General features: G+C 48.5%; 1 protein-coding gene across 4 annotated transcripts in view; it reads left to right on the top strand.

The window, feature by feature from the left end:
* The window catches only part of ADCY9 (adenylate cyclase 9), a 100,853-nt gene extending 78,680 nt beyond the window's left edge, over nucleotides 1-22,173 (top strand). For 3 of the 4 annotated variants that reach the window (XM_043454895.1, XM_043454891.1, XM_043454892.1), the window contains exons 7-11: nucleotides 1,555-1,763; nucleotides 2,932-3,091; nucleotides 4,000-4,151; nucleotides 10,892-10,933; nucleotides 16,280-22,173. In XM_043454895.1, coding sequence (XP_043310830.1) covers nucleotides 1,555-1,763; nucleotides 2,932-3,091; nucleotides 4,000-4,151; nucleotides 10,892-10,933; nucleotides 16,280-17,471 — 1,755 coding nt within the window. In that variant the 3' untranslated portion in view covers nucleotides 17,472-22,173. The remainder of the gene's footprint in view (nucleotides 1-1,554; nucleotides 1,764-2,931; nucleotides 3,092-3,999; nucleotides 4,152-10,891; nucleotides 10,934-16,279) is intronic. The other variant, XM_043454893.1, reaches the window with a different exon arrangement.
* The last annotated feature ends 3,971 nt before the right edge of the window (nucleotides 22,174-26,144 follow it).

Consider the following 26,144-nt stretch of genomic DNA (forward strand, 5'->3'; position numbering starts at 1 on the left):
AAAGCCAAGGCCAGGGAAGGCTGAGAGGCTGAGACCCCATCACCAGAGTGGAACACCCCCCAACCCCGGTGCTGAGTGCAGAGCCTCCCTAGCAGCGGGCACAGGCTACCCACCCCTCTCATCACCGGATGCTCCCTGAGCATCCTGCTCCTGGGACTGAGGCGGAGAGATGACAGACACTCTCGGGGAAGCAGTAACCTGGCAGAAGTCAGACCCCAGACCCCTGGGTCCCGGAAGGCCCTCAGAGCACACCGACCCCAGCTTGAGGGCCTAGAGGGAGCCGTGTCAGTGGGAGGGCTGGCAGCTAACCCAGTAGGGAATGTCCCAGAGAGGGGCCGGCAGCTGCAGACCTTGGAGATGAGACAAAACTTGGGTGCCTCCAGGGACCTGGGGGTGCTTCCATCTGGCAGGTGGGCAGCTTCCTGCGTGGTGGACGTTATGCCAAAGGCCAGGAGAGCTGGGAAGGATCCAGAGCAGGGGGTGGCACCATCAGACTGTGCTGTGTGGAGGTCACGTGGCCGAGCCACAGAAGGTGACGGGAGTGGATGAGCCTGTAGTCTGGGGCGCAGGTGGGGTGCTGCCCCTGAAACTTGGGGCAGGGTGGCGAGGAGGGGAGGGTTGCAGGAGCAGCGGAAGGCTCCAGGCCGTCCCCACTTAGGCCCCTATCACACTCAGCGTTTTCCCAGTGAAGCATCACTGTTGCCCATAAGGTGTTGGTCCAGAGTTCATCCTTGTTCCCAGATAAGGAAACGAGGCCCAGGGACAGTAGGTGATGTGGTCAAGGCACTACAGCCCTGGCCGGGCTCCTTGCCTGTGTGACCTCGGGTAGCCCCTTGCCTTGGCCTCTGACCTGTACCCCGAGATGAGGAGCATCTCCTCCTCAAGAACCGTGTGAGCGTGGAGTGAGGCCGGTCCCCGCAAGGGTCCAGCTGGTGCCTGGGTCTGGCCTCTCTCTCGGACTCTGGCTTTGTCATCAGTTTTCCCCCTCGCTGTGATTCCCTAGTACCCCGTGCATGTCACTTTGTCACACTGACCACACCACCATCTCAGACCCTTGTCTGCCCACCATTAGGCTGTGAGCCCCCCAGGGGCATTGTTTCCCGCCTGTCTGTCCCCCTGCACGCCATGCAGGCCCAGGCCCAGAGCAGACTCTTGCCATCACTGTTACTGCTGACCTGCTGCTGCCCTAGCCCCGCCTTCTGCTTCTGTCCTGAAGCCCTGAGTCTGGGACGCGGCTTCTAGCACGTGACCTTCCTGTCACCAGTGTATTTTGGGCTCAGTGTGTCCCACGCCTGTGAGAATTTACTGGTTTGTAGTCAGCTGCTCTGTGACCTTGGACAAATTTCTGCACTTCTCTGTGCCTCAGTTTCCTCACTGTTGGGCGGGGGGTAGTAGTAGGGAGACGGCTGTGTGAAGCATTTCTCGCCCTGCACCTGGTCCGAGGGAGGCAAGTGCTCAGTAGACATCCACTGCTTTCCGCCTGGGTCGCCTTCCTCCAGGTGGGTATGTCCAGCAGTGTCTGTTAACGTTCCCCCACCGCCACCTCCCAAACAGGTTATAAAGAACTCTCCCGTGAAGACTTTTGCCAGTGCCACCTTCAGCTCCCTCCTGGATGTGTTTCTGTCGACAACAGTGTTTCTGATTCTCTCCATCACCTGCTTCCTGAAGTACGGGGCCGCCTCCACGCCGCCCCCGCCGGCCGCCCTGGCAGTCTTTGGAGCGGCCCTGCTGCTGGAGATCCTGTCCCTCGTGGTCTCCGTCAGGTAAAGGCCCACCTGCAAGCGGCTCCCAGCTATTAGCCTTCAGCTCCCTCTGCTGGCGTGACTGCCAGCCGGCTCCGCGAGTGCGTTTCTGGGCGGTCCTCTTCTCTTCCCTGCCCCAGCCTTGCTTCACAGGCTCCTCCCTGGCGAGCCTCTCAGCACAGGGGGTCCCCCGCCTTACCTGCAGTCAGGGTCCTCTGCGGCCGCGATACCACCAGTTAAGTCCCTTGAGCGCCCAAACCAGACAGTTAGAAAGTGGGAAGATGAGGGGTAAGAAAGCGGGGCAGAGAGAGAGAAAAGGAGGTGTGCAGGGTGCGCCTGGGAGGGGCCTCTCCTGGGTGCAAGAGTGAAGCTCGAAAGCCCCAGAGGAAGCGCAGGCCCAGGTCCATGGGCTCGGGTCAGGCAGTGGTTTCTTCAAGGTGCCACGGAAACATGAGCAACCAAAGAGAACGTAGCCAAGTTGGACTTCATTAGAATCTAAAACTTTCATGTTTCAAAGAACACCATCATCACCTTTCACCCCCCAAGTGAAAGAGAACGTACGGAACAGAAGAGTATTTGCAATCATGTCCATGACAAGGGTCTAGAATGTTAGCTCAATAATAAAAAGACACTCCATTTAAAAATGGACAGAGGGTCTGAAGAGACATCAGTGCCCCTCTAGGAGGCAGGGCCCTCAGGACCCACCCAACCTACCTTCAGGTTCAGCCCCAGCCCCAGGAGCTCACCGTGATTCTACCGATGCCAGCGGTGCCCCAGGCCCACCCCTTCCTCCAGCCCTGCTGCTCTCAGCAGGACAGCCCCACACTGGGGGTCAGAGAGAAATAGGGAGACTGGCCCTGACCTGGGCTTTCTGCTCCTCCCCAACATCCCAGGACAGGAGACTAGCTTCGGGTCTGGCCCTGAAGCTTCCAGTGCATGACCCCTCCCCTCCACGCTCACCTCCAGCCTCCCCTGAGACCCCTTCAGCTCTTCGCCAAAGGGTTTCGCTGCCTTACCCACATCAAGGCCTGCTCTGGGGCCTGCCTCCCTCCGTGTCTCGGCTCCAAGCTCCTCACCAAGCATGCTGGGGACCCACTCCCAAACTAGCTGTGCCCTGTGCGGGCCTGCCCTTGGCCAGGGGGCACTGAAAAGACCCAAACCCTGATTTTCCTTTCTCCCCGCTCCCCAGGATGGTGTTTTTCCTGGAGGACGTGATGGCGTGCACCAAGCGCCTGCTGGAGTGGATAGCCGGCTGGCTCCCGCGCCATTTCATCGGGGCCATCCTGGTGTCCCTCCCCGCCCTGGCGGTGTATTCACACGTTACCTCCGAGTTTGAGACAAACATACACGTAAGTAGAATCACAGTGATTTTGTGTCCAGGCTCCTCTAGGCTTACAGATCACTTTTTTTTTTTTTTTTTAATAAGCCTGCTGGCTTGAGACAGGAATTTAAACACAGAGGCCCATACCCTATCAGTCCTCTGAACTTGTCTTTTTAAAAGACTTGCCTGGGACAGAGGAGCAGCCTTAGAGGTTGGACCAGGGCCTGCCTGTCCCCCGTGGGACTGGGTCCTGTCCCATCCCCTGAGTGTCGCCAAATCCCAAGTCAGTTATCTCCTTCCACATTTTATGAGGAAGCATCTGTCCCACATATCCAAATGTTACAGGGTAATATGCTGTTGTCCATAATCTGTAGTTCATTTTAAAAGAAAAGTAAAAATAATAACCTTAGTCTGCAGAACTGGCACCAACCATCCACTGGCACCTCGATCGGCTGCTGTTGATCATGGAGGGTGCTTCCAAGTTAAACCCATAAAGAGTGAATTCACGCTGCTGTGCAAGATTGTATTTCTGGCGCCGGCAAGTGTAGCACAAAGTGTTGGCGGGCTGGCTGCATTCGATATTTACACACCCAATTTCATTTCTGCTGACATGCAGCAGGGTGCCTGCAGAATGGGTTTTGGGGAGGGAGCTGATGACAGGGTGGCTTCATGGGGTTAGCCTGCCTTTCCTCCCCTCCAAGGTGACGTGTGCGGTTCCCACACGTCGGAGAGGAATCTTAGTGCCAGTGAGACCTCTAAGCGAGAAAACTGTGGGTACTTAATTAATCCCATGGTTTATGATCTGCCCCTGAACTGAGGGTGTTCTGTTCCACAGAAGGACAGGCAAACGAGTGTGTCATCTGCTCTCAGGGTACCCAGGCGGCAGGGAGGCAGGTGGGTGCACTGGGGTCCTCACAAGCCCTCCCCTCGTTTCAGTCCACCGTGTTCACGGGCTCCGCCGTGCTGACTGCCGTGGTGCAATACTGCAACTTCTGCCAGCTCAGCTCCTGGATGCGGTCCTCCCTGGCCACTGCCGTCGGGGCCGGGCCCCTGCTGCTGCTGCTCTACGTCTCCCTGTGCCCGGACAGGTACGTGAGCCCTGCTCGCCACGCAGGGGTCACCTGCCCTGATGCTGCTTTCGTCCCCCTCACGCCTCCCCTCTTAATTGAGATATATGATTGACACAGAAGTATTAGTTTCCAGGTGCACTATGTAATGATTTAGTATTTCTGTACTTTGTGAAATGATGACCACCATGTCTAGTTAAGTTACTCTCAGGAATTTCCTGGAAGTTCAGTGGTTAGGATTTGGTGCTGTCACTGCTGGGGCCCAGGTTCAATCCCTGGTCGGGGAACTAAGATCCCACAAGCCATGATGTGAAGCCAAAAAAAGAAAAAAAGTTACCCTCTCAGCATCTTTCAAATATATAGTACAGTATTATTAACTGTAGTTACCATGGTGTATGAGTTCGAGTAATCTCCGGGAGTTGGTGATGGACGGGGAGGCCTGGCATGCTGCAGTCCATGGGGTTGCAAAGAGTCAGACATGACTGAGCAACTGAACTGAACTGACCACAGTGTATGTTACTTCCCCAGGACTTATCTACTTTATAACCAGAACTTTGTACCTTTTCAGAACCTTCACCCATTTTACCCACCTTCCACCCCTGCCTCTGGCAACCCAGTCTGTTCTCTGAAGAGTTCATGGTGTGTTTTTTGGTTTGTTTTTAGAGTCTACATGTAAATGAGATCATACAGTATTTGTCTTTCTCTGTCTGACTTACTTCATTTAATGCCTCCCAAGGTCTGTCCATGTTGTCACAAATGACAGGATTTCTTTCTTTTTTATGGCTGAATCATATTCTGTTGTATATATACCATGTCTTCTTTGTCCATTCATTCATTGACAGATACTTGGGTTCCTTCACATCTTGGCTATTGTAAGTAGTGCTATAATGGACATGGGGATACAGATGTCTTTTCAAGTTGCTATTTGTGTTGCCCTCAGATGTTTCTGAAGTGAAATGCTAGGTCATATATTAGTTCTATTTCTAACTTTGGGGGGAGCCTTCACAGTGTTTTCCATGGCGGCTGTACCAGTTTACTTCTCACTAGCAGTGCACGGGGGCTTCCCTGGTGGTTCAGCTGGTAAAAAATCCTCTTGCAATGCAGGAGACCTGGGTTCGATCCCTGGGTTGGGAAGATCCCTTGAAGGAGGACACAGCAACCCACTTCAGTATTCTTGCCTGGAGAATCCTCATGGACAAAGGAGCCTGACGAGTTAGAGTCCATGGGGTCCCAAAGAGTTGGACACGGCTAGTGACTAAGCACAGCGCAGCAGTGCCCAAGAGTTTTCTTATCTCCATCTCGTCAACATCACTTGTTACTTATCTCTTTTTTTAATATCTGTGCTAATAGGTGTGAGGTGATGTTTTACTTGATGTGCATTTCCCTGATAATTAGGGGGATATTGAACAGCTTTTCATGTACTTATGAGCCATCTCTATGTCTGCTTTAGAAAAATGTCTATTTAGATCCTCTGCCTGTTTTTCAATTAAGTTTCTGGGTTTTGCTATTGAATTGTGTCTGTCACTTGTGCTTTCTCATCAGTACTAATGCCCTCCACTCCAACAGACATTTACTGTCTCAACAGGAAATGGCTTTCAGCCTCATCAAGTCAACAACTTGATGAAATGCCCAAAGAGTAATGTGCAAAGGAAAGAAAAAGGAAATAATTTTTAATAGCAAAATAAGTGTTTACCTGTAGACCTCCTGGGATGACCACCCCCAGCTGATGTCATGCAGTAGTCACATGCTAGAACTCACAGTTGTCCCATGGTATCCTCAGGGGATTGGTTCCCAGACCCCTTCCTCTAATACCAACCTTCAGGGATGTTCAAGTTCCTCCTATAAATGGCGCCACATTTGCATATAACCTACAGAGCTGTTTAGGCTACTTATGATACCTCATACAGTGTAAGTGCTATGTTGTAAGTTGTAAGCATGCAGCGAATTTAAATTTTGCTTTTTTTTGAACTTTCTGGAAATTTTCTTCATAATATTTTCGATCTGAAAGTGAAAGTTGCTCACTTGTGTCCGACTCTCTGCGACCCCATGGACTCTACAGTCCATGGAATTCTCCAGGCCAGAATACTGGCGTGGGTAGCCCCTCCCTTCTCCAGGGGATCTTCCCAACTCAGGGATCCAACCCAGGACTCTCCCGCATTGCATTCTGTACCTGCTGAGCCACAAGGGAAGCCCAAGAATACTGGAGTGGCTACTGGGCTTCCCTGATAGCTCAGTTGGTCAAGAATCTGCCTGCAATGCAGGAGACTCCAGTTTGATTCCTGGGTTGGGAAGATCCCCTGGAGAAGGGATTTTTGATCTGAGGTTGGTTGAATCCAGAGATGCAGAACCTGTGGATGTGGAAGGCTGTTTGTATTTACAATGAAGAAGTTTGAATTTAAGAAAGTAGGACTAGAAGCCATTTCATACAAGACTATGAAGAAAACGAAGTGATGGAGGTGGGCCTGACACACAAATGGAAGGAAGTAGCAGGCTCTTGTAGCAGGGCCAGTGTGCTGAGACAGGTCGCAGCCTGGTGAAGTGGAGGAACTGAAGAAGGAGGGCCTCAAGAGGGACCTGGCCCTATTCATAAATACCATGTCATAACAGTTCTCCGCCTTATGACGTGAAATGTTAGGGCAGTGAGGAATCACTAGAAATACATCTCTTATCTTGAAATCCTTCCACATATTGAAGAATACATTCTACTCAAATGGCCTTCAAAGCTCTTTCACTGGTGATGTGGGGAAAAGAAACAGGAGCTTTGTGAAGACCCCTGGGGACAGGATCTGTTCTGTGCTATGAAAAATGTAAAAATTAAAATAAATTGGATGGTGCTGATAGGTGCTATGTTTAAAACAGCCTTTGTTAATGAATCCATCAAGACTCCTACTTTCCATGTGTCCTACTAATTAAGTTGTGTTTTGGTTCTCCTAAATCACCAGTTGCACATTTGCAACTGGCTTTGTGGCTTTTAACCTTTTCAACTAAATATATAGTTGGAAATACGATGCTACCTTGGACAGCAGAGTGCACATAGTAAGTAACTTATTCAGAAATTTGGAGGGAATGTCTCAAATCATTAAGCTTCTGTTTCTAAATGTTGGACTTTTTGTGTAACTGCTTATGAAAATGTTTTAGCACACATTAAAGAACTATTTATTTATATTTACAGTGGGTTTAGGTTAGCAGGATATTTCAAAGTTACCTGGGACATTTCTCCATTGTGCTCTGCAGGACACCAACATTCCTGGCTCCCCAGATTATTATGACAACCAGCAGGGACTCCAGTATTCCCCAAATGCTCCCCTGTGCTATGCTGCGCTCAGTTGCTCAGTCATGTCTGACTCTCTGTGACCCCATGGACTGAAGGGGTCCCCTTCAGACTGGCCGCCGAGCTCCCCTCTCCATGGGGATTCTCCAGGCAAGAATACTGGAGTGCGTAGCCTTTCCCTTCTCCAAAATGCTCCCCTAGGAGTGGCATTACCGCTGAGAATCATTGCTTTCCTAAATTCAAAAGTAGAAAATGGTCTAATATGTTTCAATATCCAGATGAAATCACCATAGTGCATTTGGGGTATTACCAAAGCAGTGGTCAGTAATGGACAGAGTGAGTGTCCTTCCTCAATTTACTTAATAAAATAATAGTGACATGAAAGATGTTCAAGTTCTTTGCAAATTAAGATCAAAAAGGGAATTCAAAGTATTCAGCATTCACTTTATTCAGGAAATTTACTGCTATTCAGCATTTGAAAGGAAACTTTAATGAACAGTTAAATTACTTTAAGCAAAACGAAGTGTCCTTTTTCCTTACTGAAGGTGTGTGCAGCCTTCTGGAATTATGGTCTTTATAAAGCTCTTTCCCAACAGTATGAAATTCAGTAATCCATTTTTTAACCTTTTAAATCCATCACAATTACCCCATCAGCCATTCAGTCACAGGGATGAACCTTTTCCACTTGAATCTGGAGAGCATTAGCTATGGGGAACCCAGAAATCAAGCAGGAGATCTCGAAGTGGGGCTGGTGGCTGAATCTCTGCTTGACCCGGTTCACCCCCATACTCACAGGATCCTCTCAGCCCACCTGCCCTGTCACTACTGAGTCCAACCAGGATAGGGGGCATGTTCAGTTCAGTTCAGTTGCTCAGTTGTGTCCGACTCTTTGCCACCCCATGGACCGCAGCATGCCAGGCCTCCCTGTCCATCACCAACTCCCAGAGTCCACCCAAACTCATGTCCATTGAGTTGTTCATGCCATCCAACCATCTCATCCTCTGTCGTCCCCTTCTCCTCCTGCCCTCAATCTTTCCCAGCATCAGGGTCTTTTCCAATGAGTCAGCTCTTCGCATCAGGTGGCCAAAGTATTAGAGTTTCAGCTTCAACATCAGTCCTTCCAATGAACACCCAGGACTGATCTCCTTTAGGATGGACTGGTTGGATCTCCTTGCAGTCCAGGGACTCTCTTCTCTCTCTTCTCTAACAGTCCAAAAGCATTAACTCTTCAGCTCTCAGCTTTCCTTATAGTCCAACTCTCACAATCATACATGACCACTGGAAAAACCATAGCCTTGACTAGATGGACCTTTGTTGGCAAAGTAATGTCTCTGCTTTTTAATATGCTGTCTAGGTTGGTCATAACTTTCCTTCCAAGGAGTAAGCGTCTTTTAATTTTATGGCTGCAGTCACCATCTGCAGTGATTTTGGAGCCCAGAAAAATAAAGTCAGCTACTGTTTCCCCATCTATTTGCCATAAAGTGATGGGACTGGATGCCATGACATTAGTTTTATGAATGTTGAGCTTTAAGCCAACTTTTTCACTCTCTTCTTTCACTTTCATCAAGAGGCTCTTTAGTTCTTCTTCACTTTCTGCCATAAGGGTGGTATCATCTATATATCTGAGGTTATTGATATTTCTCCCAGCAATCTTGATTCCAGCTTTTGCTTCATCCAGCCTAGCATTTTTCATGTACTCTGCATATGAGTTAAATAAGCAGGGTGACAATATTCAGCCTTGCTGTACTCCTTTTCCTATTTGGAACCAGTCTGTTGTTCCATGTCCAGTTCTAACTGTTGCTTCCTGACCTGCATACAGATTTCTCAAGAGGGAGGTCAGGTGGTCTGGTATTCCCGTCTCTTTCAGAATTTTCCACAGTTTATTGTGATCCACGCAGTCAAAGGCTTTGGTATAGTCAATAAAGCAGAAATAAATGTTTTTCTGGAACTCTTTCTTTTTCGATGATCCAGCGGATGTTTGCAGTTTGAGCTCTGGTTCCTGTTCCTTTTCTAAAACCAGCTTGCACATCTGGAAGTTCACAGTTCACGTATTGCTGAAGCCTGGTTTGGAGAATTTTGAGCTTTACTTTACTACTGTGTGAGATGAGTGCAATTGTGTGGTAGTTTGAGCATTCTTTGGCATTGCCTTTCTTTGGGATTGGAGTGAAAACTGACCTTTTCCAGTCCTGTGGCCACTGCTGAGTTTTCCAAATTTGCTGGCGTATTGACTGCAGTGCTTTCACAGCATCATCTTTTAGGATTTGAAATAGCTCAACTGGAGTTTTATCACCTCCACTAGCTTTGTTCATAGGGGGAACAAAACGTGAACTTAATTCCTATGAAGCATGGAGGACTCTTCTAGCTTTGAGGAGACAGGGGGGACTCTTCCAGCTTTGCGGGGGGACACACATGTGGGTTATAGCAGTGTCACAGTCTTGTCTGGACTGGATGAGAAGAGAACATAAAGTCTTAGAATTGGCATTTTGTGTGTAGCTCTCTCTTTCCTTCTCTGTGAAGGCAGCTTCTGTAATCACGTAAGCCACTGTGAGCCCTCACTGGCCTGTGCTGCCCAGGAGAGCTGCTCCCAGGTGCTCCAAGAGGTCTTCTTTGCAGGAAGCAAGGCTGGGGGCCTGGAGGATGAAGTGTCAGGGCCCTTGCCCCAGAGAGAGGGGAGGTTCAGGTGATCTGTGGGCCTGACTGGATGCTGGGTGTAAGGTGACCCCAAAGGAAGCCATGGAGAGGATGGGCTGTGTGTCTCGGGCACCTTCCCCAGCAGCACCGAGAGAGAGGTTGTTAGATACTTGTGGTTTCAGTGCCCTGAAATTGGGATTTGATTGCTTTGGACACCACCAATAGCCAAGTTCAGCTTCCAGAGTAAATAATTCAGCAGCACCTCCAGAAGGGCCTTTTGAAATTGATCCTCTGTCAGTAGACTTCGATGTCTGAAAATGACCAAAGTTTCCAGTCTGTAGACACTGTGGATGTGTTCTTAGCAACAAAATGAAGGCTTTAGAGACCTTTCCTGATTTTGCTCTTTGTTGACTGTGCGTACCTTCCATGGCTAATATTAAAAGTTGTTGTCGTTGTTAATATTTATTTATTTATTTGACGTGCTGGGTCTTAGTGCAGCATGTGGGATCTTTCTTTAATTTTTGTTGCAGCAAGTGGGATCTTTAGTTGTGGCATGCAGGATCTGGTTCCCTGACCAGGGATTAACCCAAGCCCCCTGCACTGGGAGTGAGGAGTCTTAACCACTGGACCACCAGGAAAGTCCTGCTATAAAGGCTTTTACATCATTGTCTTTACCATTCTGTTATTCTTCATTAGCGCACAGCATCAAATTATAATTAAAATTTACTGTCCTTAACTGTCTACCTTGAACTCCACCTTGAAAATAGAAAAGTTGTTATTATTTAAACTCTTCTCAGATTGCTTTGTATAGTGCCTTCCTAGCTTTTTATAATCATAGTTTTCTGCATTTTAATTTCAGTTCCACTGTAATTTCACACCTTGATGCAGTACAGAACTTCAGGTAAGCTTTTAACATTGTGCCTATATCTGAATAAGTGAGAGTAACTATATTATTGCTGGTTATTTCTAAGCTTCCTGAAAACAGCTGTGTCTTGAATAAAAAGAACAACATAGTCACTCTTAAAAGAGCAAGCGGAAAATATCTGTTTATTACAGTAGCGATCGTATTTAGAATACCTCACTGGGACAGTGAATGACTGCTAAGACGCAGACAGGCTTCTCCTGCTCTCTTGCCAGTGGCGCTCCTGTGAGGACTTTCCTAACCCTCACTGTGGAGCAGCAGGTACCGCAGGACACAGCTTGCTGTCGGAGGCACAGAACGCGCCGAGGTGAAGCGCCGATGCCCACAGCTCAGAGCTGCGGTGGCCGTGGCCGATGCGGCGACGCTGAGAGTGGGACCTGGGGAGGACTCCCTCCTTTCAGGGCAGCGCTGCCTCTCCGGCATCCACTGCAGAGCAGATGCAGAACACGGTTTTTACTTTCTGCCTTTCTCCCTAAAGGCCAAAATCCCCTTCAGATTCCTTTCATTAGCAAAAACAGGTGCTAATATAGATCTTTCATCCAAGCAAAGCAGCGAAAAGCCAACTTTCAAAAAGCAAAGGATTCTGGTATTAGATTTGGTTTAATTTTATATACAACCTTTTATATACGACTGTTACAAAGAAAATCTCACAAATCACACAGTACTTTATTCCCTAAAATATTTTGAAATAACTGACTAGAAATTTGAAGAAGAAAAAAAAAAAAGGTTGGGTCCTTTCCTTACTATAAACATCAAAATTTAATTCTAAATAAATTGAACTCAAAATTTTTTTGATTATCTAAAAGTATATAAATATATAGAAAAATAAAATTAATCAGTTCTCAAGTCTCTAAGACAGAGATAACTTTCCAGTCTTACTAATACTAAATAAAACCACATTCACAAAAAAATAAGTCTGACCGAGTGGGTGGTGCCAGCACGCTGAGATAAATATCTGTGGGACTGTTACATAAAGAGCTAATTAAGACCTGCATAGATGAGAGACAGAGAAATCACAAAACAAGAAACATGGTAGGAGATAAATACACTGCTCCCTAAGTCATTGCACAGTTAAACTACAAAATTCCCTCTGATCTCCTACATTTTTCCTTCAAAATGTTATCATATGGATACCCAGCGCAGGCCAGGGTATGGCACATTTATGAATTGATGGTGGTGTTTAATATAGGTTTGTTGAATCTGCACAATAACCTCATACATTAGGAGACTTTGTCCCTAGTTTCCAGATAAGAAAGCTGAAGCTCAGAGAAGTAAAGGAACCTGCCTGTGGAGACACAGCTAGTAACTGGCAGTGTTTTAAGCCTTGCCTCCGTCACTGCCAGGCCGTGCTTTTTCTGCCATGCTTCATTACTTTTCAGATGGTACAGTAGTTTTGGAAAGTAACTTGACAGTCTATAAAAAATAGTCCTAAAAATGTTCATCACCTTTAGCCTAATAATTCTATTTTTTAAGCTTATCTGCTGAGGAAATAATTCAGCATTTGGTAAAGGCCACATGCCCCCAAATATTGATCATAGTGTTTTATAATATTGAATGTTCATCAGCAACTTCAGTTGTCAATAAAGGAGAAGTTAGTTATGAAACATGTACCCAAATATTGCAGCCATTAAAACACGGAAGTTATGGAAAGCATTCATGATTTTTCATCTTTCATTTATTATGTGAAATTGCATATGTCTTATAGCTACAGGAAGGTATTTCATTATATATTTTAAAAAGTAAGATATGTAATACTTATGATCTAATGGTGAGTGGTGATTTTTTTCTATTTCTATAATTAAATTAAATATCTGTGTACGTTTAGATGTTGGGAAGGAGAATTAAAGTGACAATAGAAGTAGAATACATTTGCACAGAGAAGGCCCTAGATGAGAAGAACAGCTCAGTGAATTTTCACAAGTGAACACACCCATTTAACTGCCACCCAGACCAAGAAGTGGAACAATACCGCAGCCCAGAAGCTCCCCATCACACCTCCTCCTGGGTCCCTGCACCCGTCCTAAGCGTAGGTTTTAAATGGCATTGAAATACACCAGAATGTTGACACATCCCATGTTGAGCTGGCTAGGACGACCAGTGGTCTGTGTTTTCTGTTTCTCTCTATTTTGTAATCCCTCTCTTCTGTGGTAATGAACTCTATCTTACTGTAACCTCCATTTGTCCACCTGTTGAGTTGTCTCTTGCATTTATTCATATCAAATCCCTCCTTTAGGGACTGACCTTCACTATTTGCATTTAGGAGTAGAGCTATTGCCTTCATGATCCCTTCTGCAGTAGAATAAGAAACACAGGTGTAGAGTGGAGGTAATTCTCTCACCCGCTGGTGGCAGATCTCTTTGGCTGCAGGGCAGCCCAGGGCTCGACGTGACAGTCTGTGCACTAGGACCCTTCCTTCTCTCTCTCTCTCTCTTTTTAATTGAAGGATAATTGCTTTACAGAGTTTTGTTGTTTTCTGTCAAACCTCAGCATGAATCAGCCATAGGTATACACATATCCCCTCCCTTTTGAACCTCCCTCCTTTTTAAGCAAAGGCCAGAGCAGGCAGTGCTGGTGTTCCCTCTCCCTCTCCCACCCGCCACTTCTCACATTCCCCTGCTACATCCAGAGCAGACTGGCCCATGCCTGTCCCAGGCTTGGGCCACACTGCCGGCTTTGGCCACAGCGCAGTCGACTTCTCCGCCCTGCCCACCTCTCCCTCCGGATTCTACAATGCCTGGTTCCAAGATGACCTGAAGCCTCAGTGACATCTCCCCATACAGAGGCTGTTCCTCAGTGTTGCCTCTTCAGAGAAACGAAGGAAAGGCCAGCTTCTCAGCCAAGGAGAGGAGCTCACGCAGGGACGACTCCTCCCTCCAGATTCTCCCCTTCTCTAGGCCAGCCAGAGGGCTTAAGGGGCTGCACATGGATCTGTTTCAGTACCTAAAATAGTTATGTTTAGTGCTTGTGATTCATAGTATGTTTTGCCATTCATTTAAGTGACAGTTGGCAAAATAAATGAGTGAAGTGTGGTGAATCTTGCCACAGAGGCCTTTTTTGGTTCCTGGTTCTTAGGCATGAAGTCAGGGTCCCCAGGACCACCCACCCACAGAGATCATTCTCTTGGGGGACTCAGAACTCATCATATGGTTGTACCCATGACCATGGTTTAATACAGCAAACAGTACAGAAAGCACAATCATCGGGGGCAGGGGTGTGTGAGACAAGGGCTGGAGGAGACCAGACGCCTGTGTTCAATAGTCTGCACCCAGCGGGGTCATGCCGGATGTGCGGAAACCCCAGCCGTGAGCTGCGACAGCCGGTGTGCAGTGCCCGCCAGGGAGGCGCATCACATGGGCGCCCTCTGCCTGGCAGGTTCCAAAGTCCCAGGTTCCTGGAGGAAGGGCAAGTGCCCAGCACACACTCTTGTTTGTACAAGCAGTCCAGGCACAGTGAACCCCTCTCCTCAGGGACTGGCGGGAATGCCCCAAAGCCAAGCTCCCAATGCCAACCTAGGGCTGCCGGTGGGCCTCTCTATGACACAGCCTCAGGCCCTTTCTGCACAGGCCCTTGGGCTGGTAGAGACTTAGCCATACTCCAGCCCATCTTCAGTTTACATATGAGGAAACAGACCTGAAAGGTGGCATGACCTGCTCAAGGGTCCCAGAGCTCTTCGGGGGGGCGCCAATCTGGCCATTACTCCAAGGCTGGGGCTTTCGGGACTATGTTTCATGGAAGGCGTTATGGCCAAATTGGTCAGTTTCATTATTTTTAATATCCTTAAGTTACTGCTAACAGTGAAACTCATTTAAAGCACTCTGATTACAGGATTGAGCTTTCTGTGCCATGGCACTGTCTACACTCAGGATCCATCTGTTTTGTATATAATTATTTTCCTATAAGTGACCCAGCAGCCCGCTCTGTGCATTTTAGAGTACAGCAGGGAACAGTTTACATAAGCAGAGCAATCACAGCCGTGTAAGCTAATAGAAGAAGGATGAGAAGGAAATTCAACAAGCATTAACAGTGATCCCCTTGGATAGTACAATGACAGTGAATCTTTTCTTTCTTTCTACTTTTGCCCTAACCTTTCTATGCTGAGTATGTAGTATTTTTAAGTGGAAAAAAAAATTCTACTTAAAGAATAAACTTTAGAAGAGGCAGTAGCCCATGCTCACCTTCAGTCCTCCGGTGCCAGCTGTGGGCCTAGAGCGCCTTCACCACACTGCGTGGAGCCGCAAAACGGACTGAGTGGACTCGGTCATCAGAAGGAAGAGAAACGGGTTCCACCTTTAGAAGGGTAGTTTGGACATTTCTACTGGAATTCTAAGTGTGCGGTATTTTACATGACTCAGCAGGTCCGTGCTCAGGAATTTATCCCATAGACAGGCTCCTTCATATGCACAAAGATGCACTTGGGAGTACCAGCTGCAACCTTGTTCCTAGAAGCCCAAAGATGGGCGAAGTCAAGCACCCTCACCCAGCGTCTGGTTGTGACAGCACAGCCAAGGGTTAGAATAGTGCGAAAGGGCACCGCATAGGAAAGACGCTTATTTTCCATTGGTTATAATGTTTGAGTTTCTTATAGTATGTTACTCTTAAAAGTATACATTATATATATATATATTTAAATGTTAAAGTTGTCTTAAATGACTTTGGTAAAACAGAACTAACCCGGGTGGGGGAGTGGGAAGGAAGGAGCAGGCAGATTGTATCAAAGTATATGGATATGAAATATCTTGGGTATGGCAGTGTGGTATGGTTCCCAGGGAGATGGCCTTGCTCTTAGGAGACAGGTCCTGAGCAGTTCAGGACTGAAGTGGCCTGGTGTCTGCAGCTTGCTTTCAGAATGTTCAGCAAAGTGTGCCTGTGTGAGTGTGCATGCACATGTGTACCCCATGTGTGGAGTGCGTATTGACAAAGGGGGGGGAAGCAAAGTAGCACGATGTTGACAACAGTTTCATGCAGGAGAATGGTGTACAAATGTGTGTTTTGCTAGTCTCTTAACCTTTTTTTGTGAGGTGGAGACTTTTCAAACTAGAAAGATGGGAAAACAAAAAAGATTTTAAAAATCAAGGAGCTCAAGACTTCTGAAAAACAGAGCACTTAATATAGAAATCTTACAAGAGTGACTCTACCTCGCCACATCTTTCTAAACAGAAACAGGTCACTCGGCAGCTGCAGGTGACGGAAGGTTTGAGCTGCACAGAACTCTGTGCAGGATGCTGGTTAGGCAGGGCTGGCTCGGACCTGGAAGTGCTGGGCAGTAACCTTTCCTTAAAGATACATTTCAGGAGGCACGCCCTCTCTCCTCTCTTTCCCCTCCAGCTCCACGAGGAAGCTGTGCAACACCTCGCTGCCTCACGACAGCAGGAGCCCAGCCAGCCTGATCGGCCAGGAAGTAATTCTCGTCTTCTTCCTCCTGCTCCTGTTGGTCTGGTTCCTGAACCGAGAGTTTGAAGTCAGCTACCGCCTGCACTACCACGGGGACGTGGAGGCGGACCTGCACCGCACCAAGATCCAGAGCATGAGGGACCAGGCCGACTGGCTGCTGAGGAACATCATCCCCTACCACGTGGCCGAGCAGCTGAAGGTGTCCCAGACCTACTCCAAGAACCACGACAGCGGAGGCGTCATCTTCGCCAGCATCGTGAACTTCAGCGAGTTCTACGAGGAGAACTACGAGGGCGGCAAGGAGTGCTACCGGGTCCTCAACGAGCTGATCGGGGACTTCGACGAGCTCCTGAGCAAGCCGGACTACAGCAGCATCGAGAAGATCAAGACCATCGGGGCCACGTACATGGCTGCGTCCGGGCTGAACGCCACGCAGTGCCGCGACGGCAGCCACCCGCAGGAGCACCTGCAGATCCTCTTCGAGTTTGCCAAGGAGATGATGCGTGTGGTGGACGACTTCAACAACAACATGCTGTGGTTCAACTTCAAGCTCAGGGTGGGCTTCAACCATGGGCCCCTGACGGCGGGCGTCATCGGCACCACCAAGCTGCTCTACGACATCTGGGGGGACACGGTCAACATCGCCAGCAGGATGGACACCACGGGCGTGGAGTGCCGCATCCAGGTCAGCGAGGAGAGCTACCGCGTCCTGAGCAAGATGGGCTATGAGTTCGACTACCGAGGGACGGTGAACGTCAAGGGCAAAGGCCAGATGAAGACCTACCTGTACCCCAAGTGCACGGACAGTGGGTTGGTGCCGCAGCACCAGCTGTCCATCTCACCCGACATCCGCGTCCAGGTGGATGGCAGTATTGGACGCTCCCCCACAGACGAGATAGCCAACCTGGTGCCTTCCATTCAGAACCCGGACCAGGTGTCCCTGGGTTCCGAGAACAATGCCCAGACCAGGGACGCTCACCCGTCTGCTAAGAGACCCTGGAAGGAGCCCATCAGAGCTGAAGAAAGGTGTCGGTTCGGCAAAGCCATAGAGAAAAGCGACTGTGAAGAAGCGGGGATGGAGGAAGCCAACGAACTCACCAAGCTCAACGTCTCAAAGAGGGCGTGACGTGGCCCAGCCCGCCCGCGGTGCTCTGTCCGTCCAGGCGCCACCGTTCCCGTCCCCGGACGTGGTGTCGTGTGGTTACTGCAGCCCTACTTCTGTGTGGATCACAGTCATTCAGGGTTCACTTTCATCTGCCTCCTTCCCCTTCCCCCACTCGGTGTGACCGTCAGAAGCGTGGAGAACAAGTGCCTTCAGGGGCTGGCGCGACCTGGAGTCCAGGGAAGCGCAGCCAGGGTGTGGCGCTGGGTGGTGGTGGACGTTAAAACAGAAGCTGTGGTTAAAATCAGATTTTTATTGCTTTTTCTCACGAGACACTTTTTTTTTTTTTTTGGCTAATATAATGTTTTTGAGGTTTTTTTTTTTTTTCCTGTATACATACTAGTGTTTTTCCAGTGACCTGACCTTTCTATGTAAACACATACACGCACACACACTTGTATTCATGAATATGAGATCAAGTGCCAGTAACTCACTGGGCGGGGTGCTGGGGGCGCAGGCTGAGGACTTCGAGGAACCGGCAACCCCCTACCCACAACTTCCAGGGCGATCAGGCCCTCAGGGGCTGTGGCTGCACCCACTGGCCCCCCACACCCAGCGGCTTTAGGGCTTCCTCCTCATGCAGGCCAAGATTCCAAATGCCAACCGGTCTCACAGCTTGTGAACCCAGGCCTCAGGTATCTAAAAGCCCTTTTCCATTCCGCCCCCGCCCTGAGGGGTCTTCCAGCCGGAGTGGAGGGGCTCATCTTTGAAGCTGACTCGTCCCAGAGGGAAACGCAAAATAAACATCCAAGGGTTGCATTTATTTATTTATTTATTTATCAGGAACCGTGTGTGTCTCGGGGACGGTTGCTGGGCTGTTCTCTCTAGCGAAGGGAACTAGGCTTGGAGCGGAGGGTAGGTCACATTGGAAAGATGAAGATGGGGCCATGAGAGCTCCAGCCACCCAGGGCCATCTCCCCTGAGGAGCAGGACCCCAGTGGGCATGGCCCATGCTCTGGGTTGGGGCACCCTCGGCCACCACTTTGAACGCAAAAGCTCTGCTCCTACCCCTCGCCCATGGGGTCTGCCCATGGCAGGAGCTGGGTCAGAACAGCTCAGTGTGAAGCAGGTCTGGGCCGAGCACCAGGGCTGGCAGGCAACGCTTGGCCTCCACTTTCGGGAAGTTCCTCCATCCTTTCCGTTCTCAGCCTGCGCAGCGCTTGTCTGTGGCAGGATCGGGCCTGGTGAGTGGACCCCAGTCCTCTTTAGGTGGAGCTCTTACGCTGTCAGTAGGGGCAGAATAGTCTGGATGTAAATAAGGTGTTGGAACCCGGGAGAGTACAGAAAACCCAAGGAACTCACTTCTGTGCCCTTTGTTACGAATCCCGTTATCCCCCTTGTAATTGTTTTGCCACATTGAGTCTGAAGTTTATGTAGACTTGAACTCAGGCCAGAGTTGTCCTGTCACAGTCACATGACCCCTCCCTCTTAAGGTGGCTGCAGCCCATGTGGTAGGAGAAGGCTAGCTCCTCCTCTGTGTGAGGCCTTCACCAACGTGCCCTGTGCATTTTCTTGTCCCCAGCAAATCTCTGTGTAGCTTTTGCATCTGCACCAAGTCCCTTTATCACTCCTCCTTGCCAAACTCACACAGAATCTGCCCTCCCCGGCACCATGAAGTATTGACTTGGATCAGCCAGCTCCCTAGTGACGTGCCTGGGATGGCCCCCAGCAGCGCAGTCATAAGCCAGGATCTCCACGTCCAGGGGGATTTACCTTCAGGTTTTGCTGTCAGACTGTTGGTCTTCCAATGCCGGAGAAAGGACTGTGACAATACCTCTTGCTTCCAAAGAATGTATTCTTATAAAATACCGCAGAATTTTTATTTTTTCTTAGAAACACTACCTGATGCTCTGCCTGTCCGTCAGGGTTCTGGGCACGTCAGGGGTTCCTTCCATCAGTATTAAGGTGGGTGTCATGTATGGCCCTCACCCTCTGTCCCCCCACTCCTCGGCCCCAGGCTCTGCAGCTACCATGGTGGCCAGGGGCTGCTGGGCGGTTGCTGAGTTCTCTGCTCTTCTGCTCCACAAAGCTCATCTCTGCACATGCTTCCTCCCTTGAAAGCTCTTTTTTTTTCCTTCCCCTCCTGCAAAGGTTGTTTGTGATTCCTAGGAAGCCAAGGGGCTGCAGATACAGGGATAGCGTGGTGACCCTCGCCGGCCCAGTTCAGCATTGTGCAAATGGGAACCTTCAAAGGGCGGTTTAAATTGTCTTTAAAAAACACCCCGAGCCTTCCTAAGCAACCAGTACAGGTATTCCCTCTGGGTGTTCTACTCGTGACTTGGGTCCCTCCCAGCCACTGCTCAGAAGCGTACCTCAGCGCAGAACCACGGAGTGTCCACAGGGGCCGCACTGGGCCTCTGACACAGCCGGTTGCTGAAGACAGACAGACTTCTGAGCAGCAGTCTCAGGCACTACCGATCCAGTGGAGGCGTCCTTCAGAGCGGTATACCTCCTGTGAACTTAGGGCAGGAAGCAATACTTCAGAATTGAATGTGTGTAAATATAGTTGCTTTGAGTTGCAATCGCTGTTTTCTTCTTGGCCTCAGGTCTGATCAAATTCTCCATGTACAAATCCATATAAACAAGCACACAGAATTGTATCCAAGGCAGACAAACGCAGAGCATCAGTTATGAAACCTTCACAGAGCCTGGAGGCTCCCCACAGCTCCGTGCCCCTGACCGTGCTGTGGAGATGCCCGCACATTTGCACTTGACACTGAGAGCCAAAGGGCCGCGTGCTTCCCGTCATGTGGGCTGGCGTGATTTGTAGTTTCCAAAGGTCTGTCCGCGTTTGCATTTCTAGGTTTTCGAGGTAAGCACTTTTTGGGTGGTTGTTTCGGAAAATCACGTCATGCCTAGAATCTGAAATTATATTCGTGAGAACCAACTGTTTGAGTTCTCCATCTTTCCTTTGCTCTACCTTTTTAAATTGTTAATCCTGATAATTTCAAAATGCACCCCACTCCCCACCACCCCAAAGAAATGAACATTAAAATACTCTAAAATCTCAATATTGCTGCCTGGTATTTCCTCACTGACAAGATTGGTACCACTTCTGAGATTACAGTAGTCCTCCTTGCCAGCCAACTGTGGCTGAAATAAGGTTTGCGGGTCTTTTACATTGTGACTTTGAAAACAAGGCAACTAAAAACCCTATTGTGTGTATGTGTGTGTGTGTGTTAAATGACTGCATTTGCTATAGTTAACTTTTTTTTGAGAAGTATTTATTTCTGCATGGAACTTTTAACAAAAGCAGGTTACAGCACAAATTTTGCTTGAGACCATATCCTGATTTTATTAGGCCTCCTAAAGATTTTCTCCCACAATATCTCAAGCAATTGACTGAGAAAATGAAGTCAGTTTTTTAAAAGGACCTGCCCACACAGCTTCTCCCTTACAGAGTTCTGGGAGGCCCGTGTCACAGGGAAGGTCACAAACCCAGTTCAGAATCTGTTTAAATTCAGAGTGTCTTTGCCAGAAAATACACATGCCATTTCACACATCACAGGGACTCACAGCACCTCCATACCTAGAGCCAGATGCTGGCTCTGCCGGTTAGCACCTTCCCCATGGTTTTTCCTGGCGGTATTTAGGTGCAACTGCAAAGTCGCTCTTGTCGACTCAGGGAAGGGGGATGCAGACGTGGCCCAGGCCTTGTTCATCAGCTCGGAGGCACCCAGCGTCTAGGTGATCCTGGAACCCATGAGGACAGCACTCGTTGACGAGGGTGCTCTTTCCTCTGTACTGCAGGCATCTTCAGGAACTTTCCAGGAGGTGAGGGAACAGCAGTCTTTGTTGCATTTCTCTCTTAGAAAGGACACCTCAGGTACTTTTGGAGCTTTCTCTAACAGTCTCTCGAAAGGCAACCTCTAATTCTCACAGCAAGCCCCAGGTCTTTCCATTTGTGGTTTCGCTTTCACTTTCCTTTTCATCTATTATGTCCCTTTAAAAAAAAAAATACTTTTAGCTTGCATTTTAGAGACAGTTCTGAAATAAGTGCGAAGAATTGACCTTACCCAAGTTGAGGGCTGGTCTTTTCTCTGGTCTCTTGGGAAGTGATCTCTGAGCTCTTAGAATGTCCTGCCTGATACATATCTCTGGGTAACTGGGGGCTTTGGGTCACACCAGCTCGTTCGGTGGTGTGGTTTAGTGTGGTTGTCACATGGACGTTATGCTGGGGCTGGAGACAACTTCTCTCTTTCAGCCGAAATCTCTCCACGTGGCGGCTTTTCTCTGCTGTGGAAATCTGTCATGGTGGCCACCTGGGTTGGATCCCAAGGGCCAGCGAGAGGAAGTGGACTGGGGCAGCAGATAGCGAGAGGAAGTGATTAAGAAAAAGTACACACTTGCTCACCACATAGGCGTAAACTCAAAATCTCCCCAAGTGTCTATTTTTATACTCTTCCTTTGTAAAAATTGTTTTTTAAATAACATGACTTCAAAGCGTTGTTAACTTTACATCAGAGTAACCCAAGCATGGGGAATTCTCACATCCTTGCTGGGCCTGAAAGTCGGAAGGAGGAAGGAATTATGCAGTCAGACATTGAGCAATCTTAGCGCTTCCTGAAATCTCAGTCATCAACAGCAGTGATTCCTAACCTTTCCGCAGTGGGGGGGCTTACAGAGCCTTTGATAATTTGATGAAAGCTGTGACTCCTTTCTCCAGGAAAAAAAAAAAGGCACATAAACTCACTTCATGTTCCTTGATCCAAACCAAAATACCTGTGATCTAGAATACCAGGATGGATGGTGATTTTTAATTGCAAGCATCTGTGGGTGAAGTTTCCATGCATTTCTGGACTCTCCATTGGAAATGTGAATAAACAGATGAATGCTGCTTGTTGATATATGCATTTCCAATCCAATTATGTTTTAGACTTTAATGTCCAAGTTACCTAAGTACATCTGGAGAGCCACTCAAAGAACTTTTCAGTATAAAGACGAAGCCTGTCAGAGTCTCTCCAAGATAACTAGCATTCAGACAGTATGCACTGAGCACCTACCGCATGCCAAAGCTCACTCCAGCGTGGTTGCGCCATGCCGCTTGAGGCTGTTTGAGGAGCCCCTGGGATCAGTCACTGCTTTTCCTGATGGCTCTCCCATTAGGAACCCCACAAGGAAACTGAAAAGAATTCTGAGACACCCCTGTCCTTGCTGACATTTTTAAATAGTGGCTCTTTACTGTCGTCTGTTACTGATGATTTTCGTGTTCACGGTCTCATGGAGTATTCAGTCTTTCCATGAAGAAAAGGCAACAGAAGAAGTACCATTCAGAAAAAACAGCTGCACCAGTACTATGTTGGCCCCTCTGTGAGGGAGGGGGCACTCCACATTGGTCGTATATTTTATTTTTAAAACAGGCCTCTCCGGATGGCGCCTGGGGTCTCAGAGCTGGGCAGGACGAGGCACTGGCCTGGACGGACCAGACTGGGGGCAGCCTTTCAGGAGCCACACCGTCAGTGAAGCATGCCCCCGCTGCCTCCCCGGGAATTGCTGGGGGTCAGAGGACCACAGCCTCTGCCCATCCTACCTCCTTCCGAGGGGCCTCCAGCCAGCTGCAGCGTTCTCAGAGCTGCTCCTCCTCTGTCCTCCTCTGACCTCCTCCATCTACTCAGCAAGCAAAATTCTTGCCCTGTAGGTTGACAGGGCAAGAGGAGTGATCACAGAAAGCAGGAACCGTTTGGACTTGTCCATGTGATTCCAGGAAGGAAGCTGAAGGGGAGTGACGTGGCTGAGCATGCTGCGCTGGGCGTCCCCTGGGCACAGACACCCTGGCGCCCAAGGCTTCCATATCCAGCCCTCCTTGCTTCGCAGCCTCCAGTCCCCAGCTCCGGGCTCGGTCTCAAGGAGGCCACTCCTCTCCAGGACACTTGGGGCTCCCTCCCCTCTACCTGCGGTCCCTGCCCCGTGCCCACCATCACCTTTGACCTCCCAAGTAGGTTTCAGTGCTATGCTGCCTCACTCCCAAACCTCAGGAGTACAGACAAACCTACGGCAACACTTTGGAGCAGATGCTTTATTGATTTAAAGAAAGTAACTCTTCAGCCACAAAATTAAGTTCTCACATATGCAAATATGCCTCTACACATAAGGCAGCCTCTCATTCTATGACAGTTTTCTGCCAAGGAGCTCAAAGCACCTGGAACCCCTTCTGTCTTCACCATACCTCACTAGAGGTGGAGGAGTTTTCTTCTGTCCAACAGGTTTGAAAGCTCAGGTTCAGAGTGGCTGGCCATCCTCAGCCAGTCATTACCAGTGACTTCCAGCTTCAAAGCCAGAGACAGATCACCCTGTCAATCCAGACCATCTCGTGGCTTGACAGCCTCTTCCTTTACAAGAATAGAATAAAGAATCCAGGTGGTGGAGTGAGACACTGTGCATTTAAATGGTGAGATTAGGCAGTAGGTCAGCAAGTGACTAGCAAGGTAAATCCATTTCCCCTTCTCTCCCTCTCCCCTTCTTTTTGTAAGACTGGCTACTTGAATTATGTGTAGAATGTTTAAGGTATTACTGTCTAGTGTCTTCTTAGAATGGAGAAGTTTTCAACTTATTCAAGTGTCTGTGTGGACTTGTATCCATCTGCTAACCAAGACCATCAGGGAATGGAGGCAAAGTTTGCAACACGTGGGTGCCTTCAGAAAGGTCCGTGTGAAACACAGATTATATTAGTGTCATGTGTGTCCTGCTAACGTGTTACGTTAGTTCTGTTAGAACTAGATCACGTCCCTTTAACACAAGATCTGGGTTTCTTTTTCCCCTAACTGTTGATTACACAATAAATTTATTATTATATGTAATGTTATATTGTTTTTGAAATGCCTTTATATATCTGTATGTACATCTCTGGCAGTATTTCAGGGAAGTATTAGAGGGAAAAAAAAACATTATTTAGCCATTTAACTTGAAATATTATAAAATAATTCCCAATTTCCATGCCCAAACCAACTTTGTTGACTATTTACGAAGGACAGAGGAAACAGTTTGCCTTTTGGAAGCAAATCTCGGCAAAATGGTGAGTTGGTGGAACTTGTCTTCAGTAATTTTGATTTGCCGGAATCATGACTCTTCTTCCTCAAGAGTAAAGACTTCTGGTGGCATCGCAGATATACCTAGAGTGTTCACTTAGTGCAGAAAAGCATGGCTGAATGTTGTCCTTGGTCTCCTGTTTCTATTATTAATTGCATGTGAGTTGTGCTTTCCCAAAATTTCAGTCAAGCACTTCCAGAGATTCCTAAAGACCCTAATCTACCATAATACCTAGAGAGCATTTGGATTCAGTTGGTTGTTTATTTTTTAATATTGAAGAATGTGACTTATGTGAGCCTTCGGAAATTGATTCAACTAAAACCTAAATCTAAGAAGATAAGGTAAAATTACTTGGAAGAAAAAAAGAGATTTGAAGCACTTATCCAGATACTTTAGGATAAAAGCATCCTTTTGCAAAAAACATTTCAAATGTGACAAAATGAATTTACTGCATGAATCACATGGACAGTGATCTACATTCTTCAAGTCACTTTTCTTACATAGCCAATACAGTGTGCCGCTTCAGTCCCTTCAGCAGCTCATTTCCCAATTTCCTCATCTTCTCCTGTCACTGTCCGTTATGTTGGCAGGATTACAGTAGACTCAGACCCGCGTGTTTTGAGAGAAAACCTGGTGTGTTCTTGTGAACTCGCCGTTCAGTAGTTACCGAGACTCCGAAAGTTTGTCTGTGTTCCCCCTGACCGGTGGTTTCTGTCACCATCGCAAACATAAGACCTCCTGCATCTGTTCCCATAGCAATAGCCTCGTGGGTGACCTCTGGCAGGAGCTCTGTAGCGCCAGCGTGACCATCCCACATGCCTGGGACAGTCTGGCCACCAGGAGGAGACTGGCTTTCCTCTCTCATCCCTCTGTAGTACAGGAAGGCAGCCCCATGCTCCAGCCCAGCTTGAGATACTGCAAACCCCTCAGCACAAGCTGCTGCCAGGTCTGGGGCAGGCCTGTGACACCCCGCACCCTTCAGGAAACCATCTGCCAGTCCCTTCCAGTTTTAGCCTAAAGAAGCTGCCTGAGCAGCAAGCTGGGGCTTGGGGCCTGATTAAGGCTCACAAAGAGATTCTTCATCCCTCCAGTCCTGGGCTGGCCCAGGCAGCAGCAAGCCAGACTCTCAGGCCCTCGTCGAAGCCAAATAGACTCCCACCAATGCCACACATGGTCCTGGAGTCCCCAAAGCTGTCCTTGGACCTGGGGGTGGTCAGGGATAGAGAAGAGGACCAGCTGGGAACACCTAGAGAAGTGGATGTCAGCGAAGTGGGGACTCCAGCGTTTTGTGACCTGACACAGCAAGGGCCCAGCCCCTCGGGTGCCACCGCTGCCCCACATCATAAGCCATCGGGTGGGTTGTGCCAGGACAGGCCTCTGGGGCACACCCACTTCACGCTACTGCATTCAACCTAAGCACCAGTAACACACAAACAAGCACCAGTGAAAAACCCAAAGCCTTAACATCCTCTAGAAACCCGGTGTCAATTTCACGATTTGTAACAGACATTGTTTTAGCATGGAGCTTTTCCCTAGGATGATCCAGTTACTAAAATCAACATCCACCGTCTTGATCCATGCACTCATGCTCCTACCAAAACCAGTTCTGTA

Source organism: Cervus canadensis, chromosome 32 (assembly GCF_019320065.1).
Source record: "Cervus canadensis isolate Bull #8, Minnesota chromosome 32, ASM1932006v1, whole genome shotgun sequence".
In the NCBI taxonomy this organism is placed as follows: domain Eukaryota; kingdom Metazoa; phylum Chordata; class Mammalia; order Artiodactyla; family Cervidae; genus Cervus; species Cervus canadensis.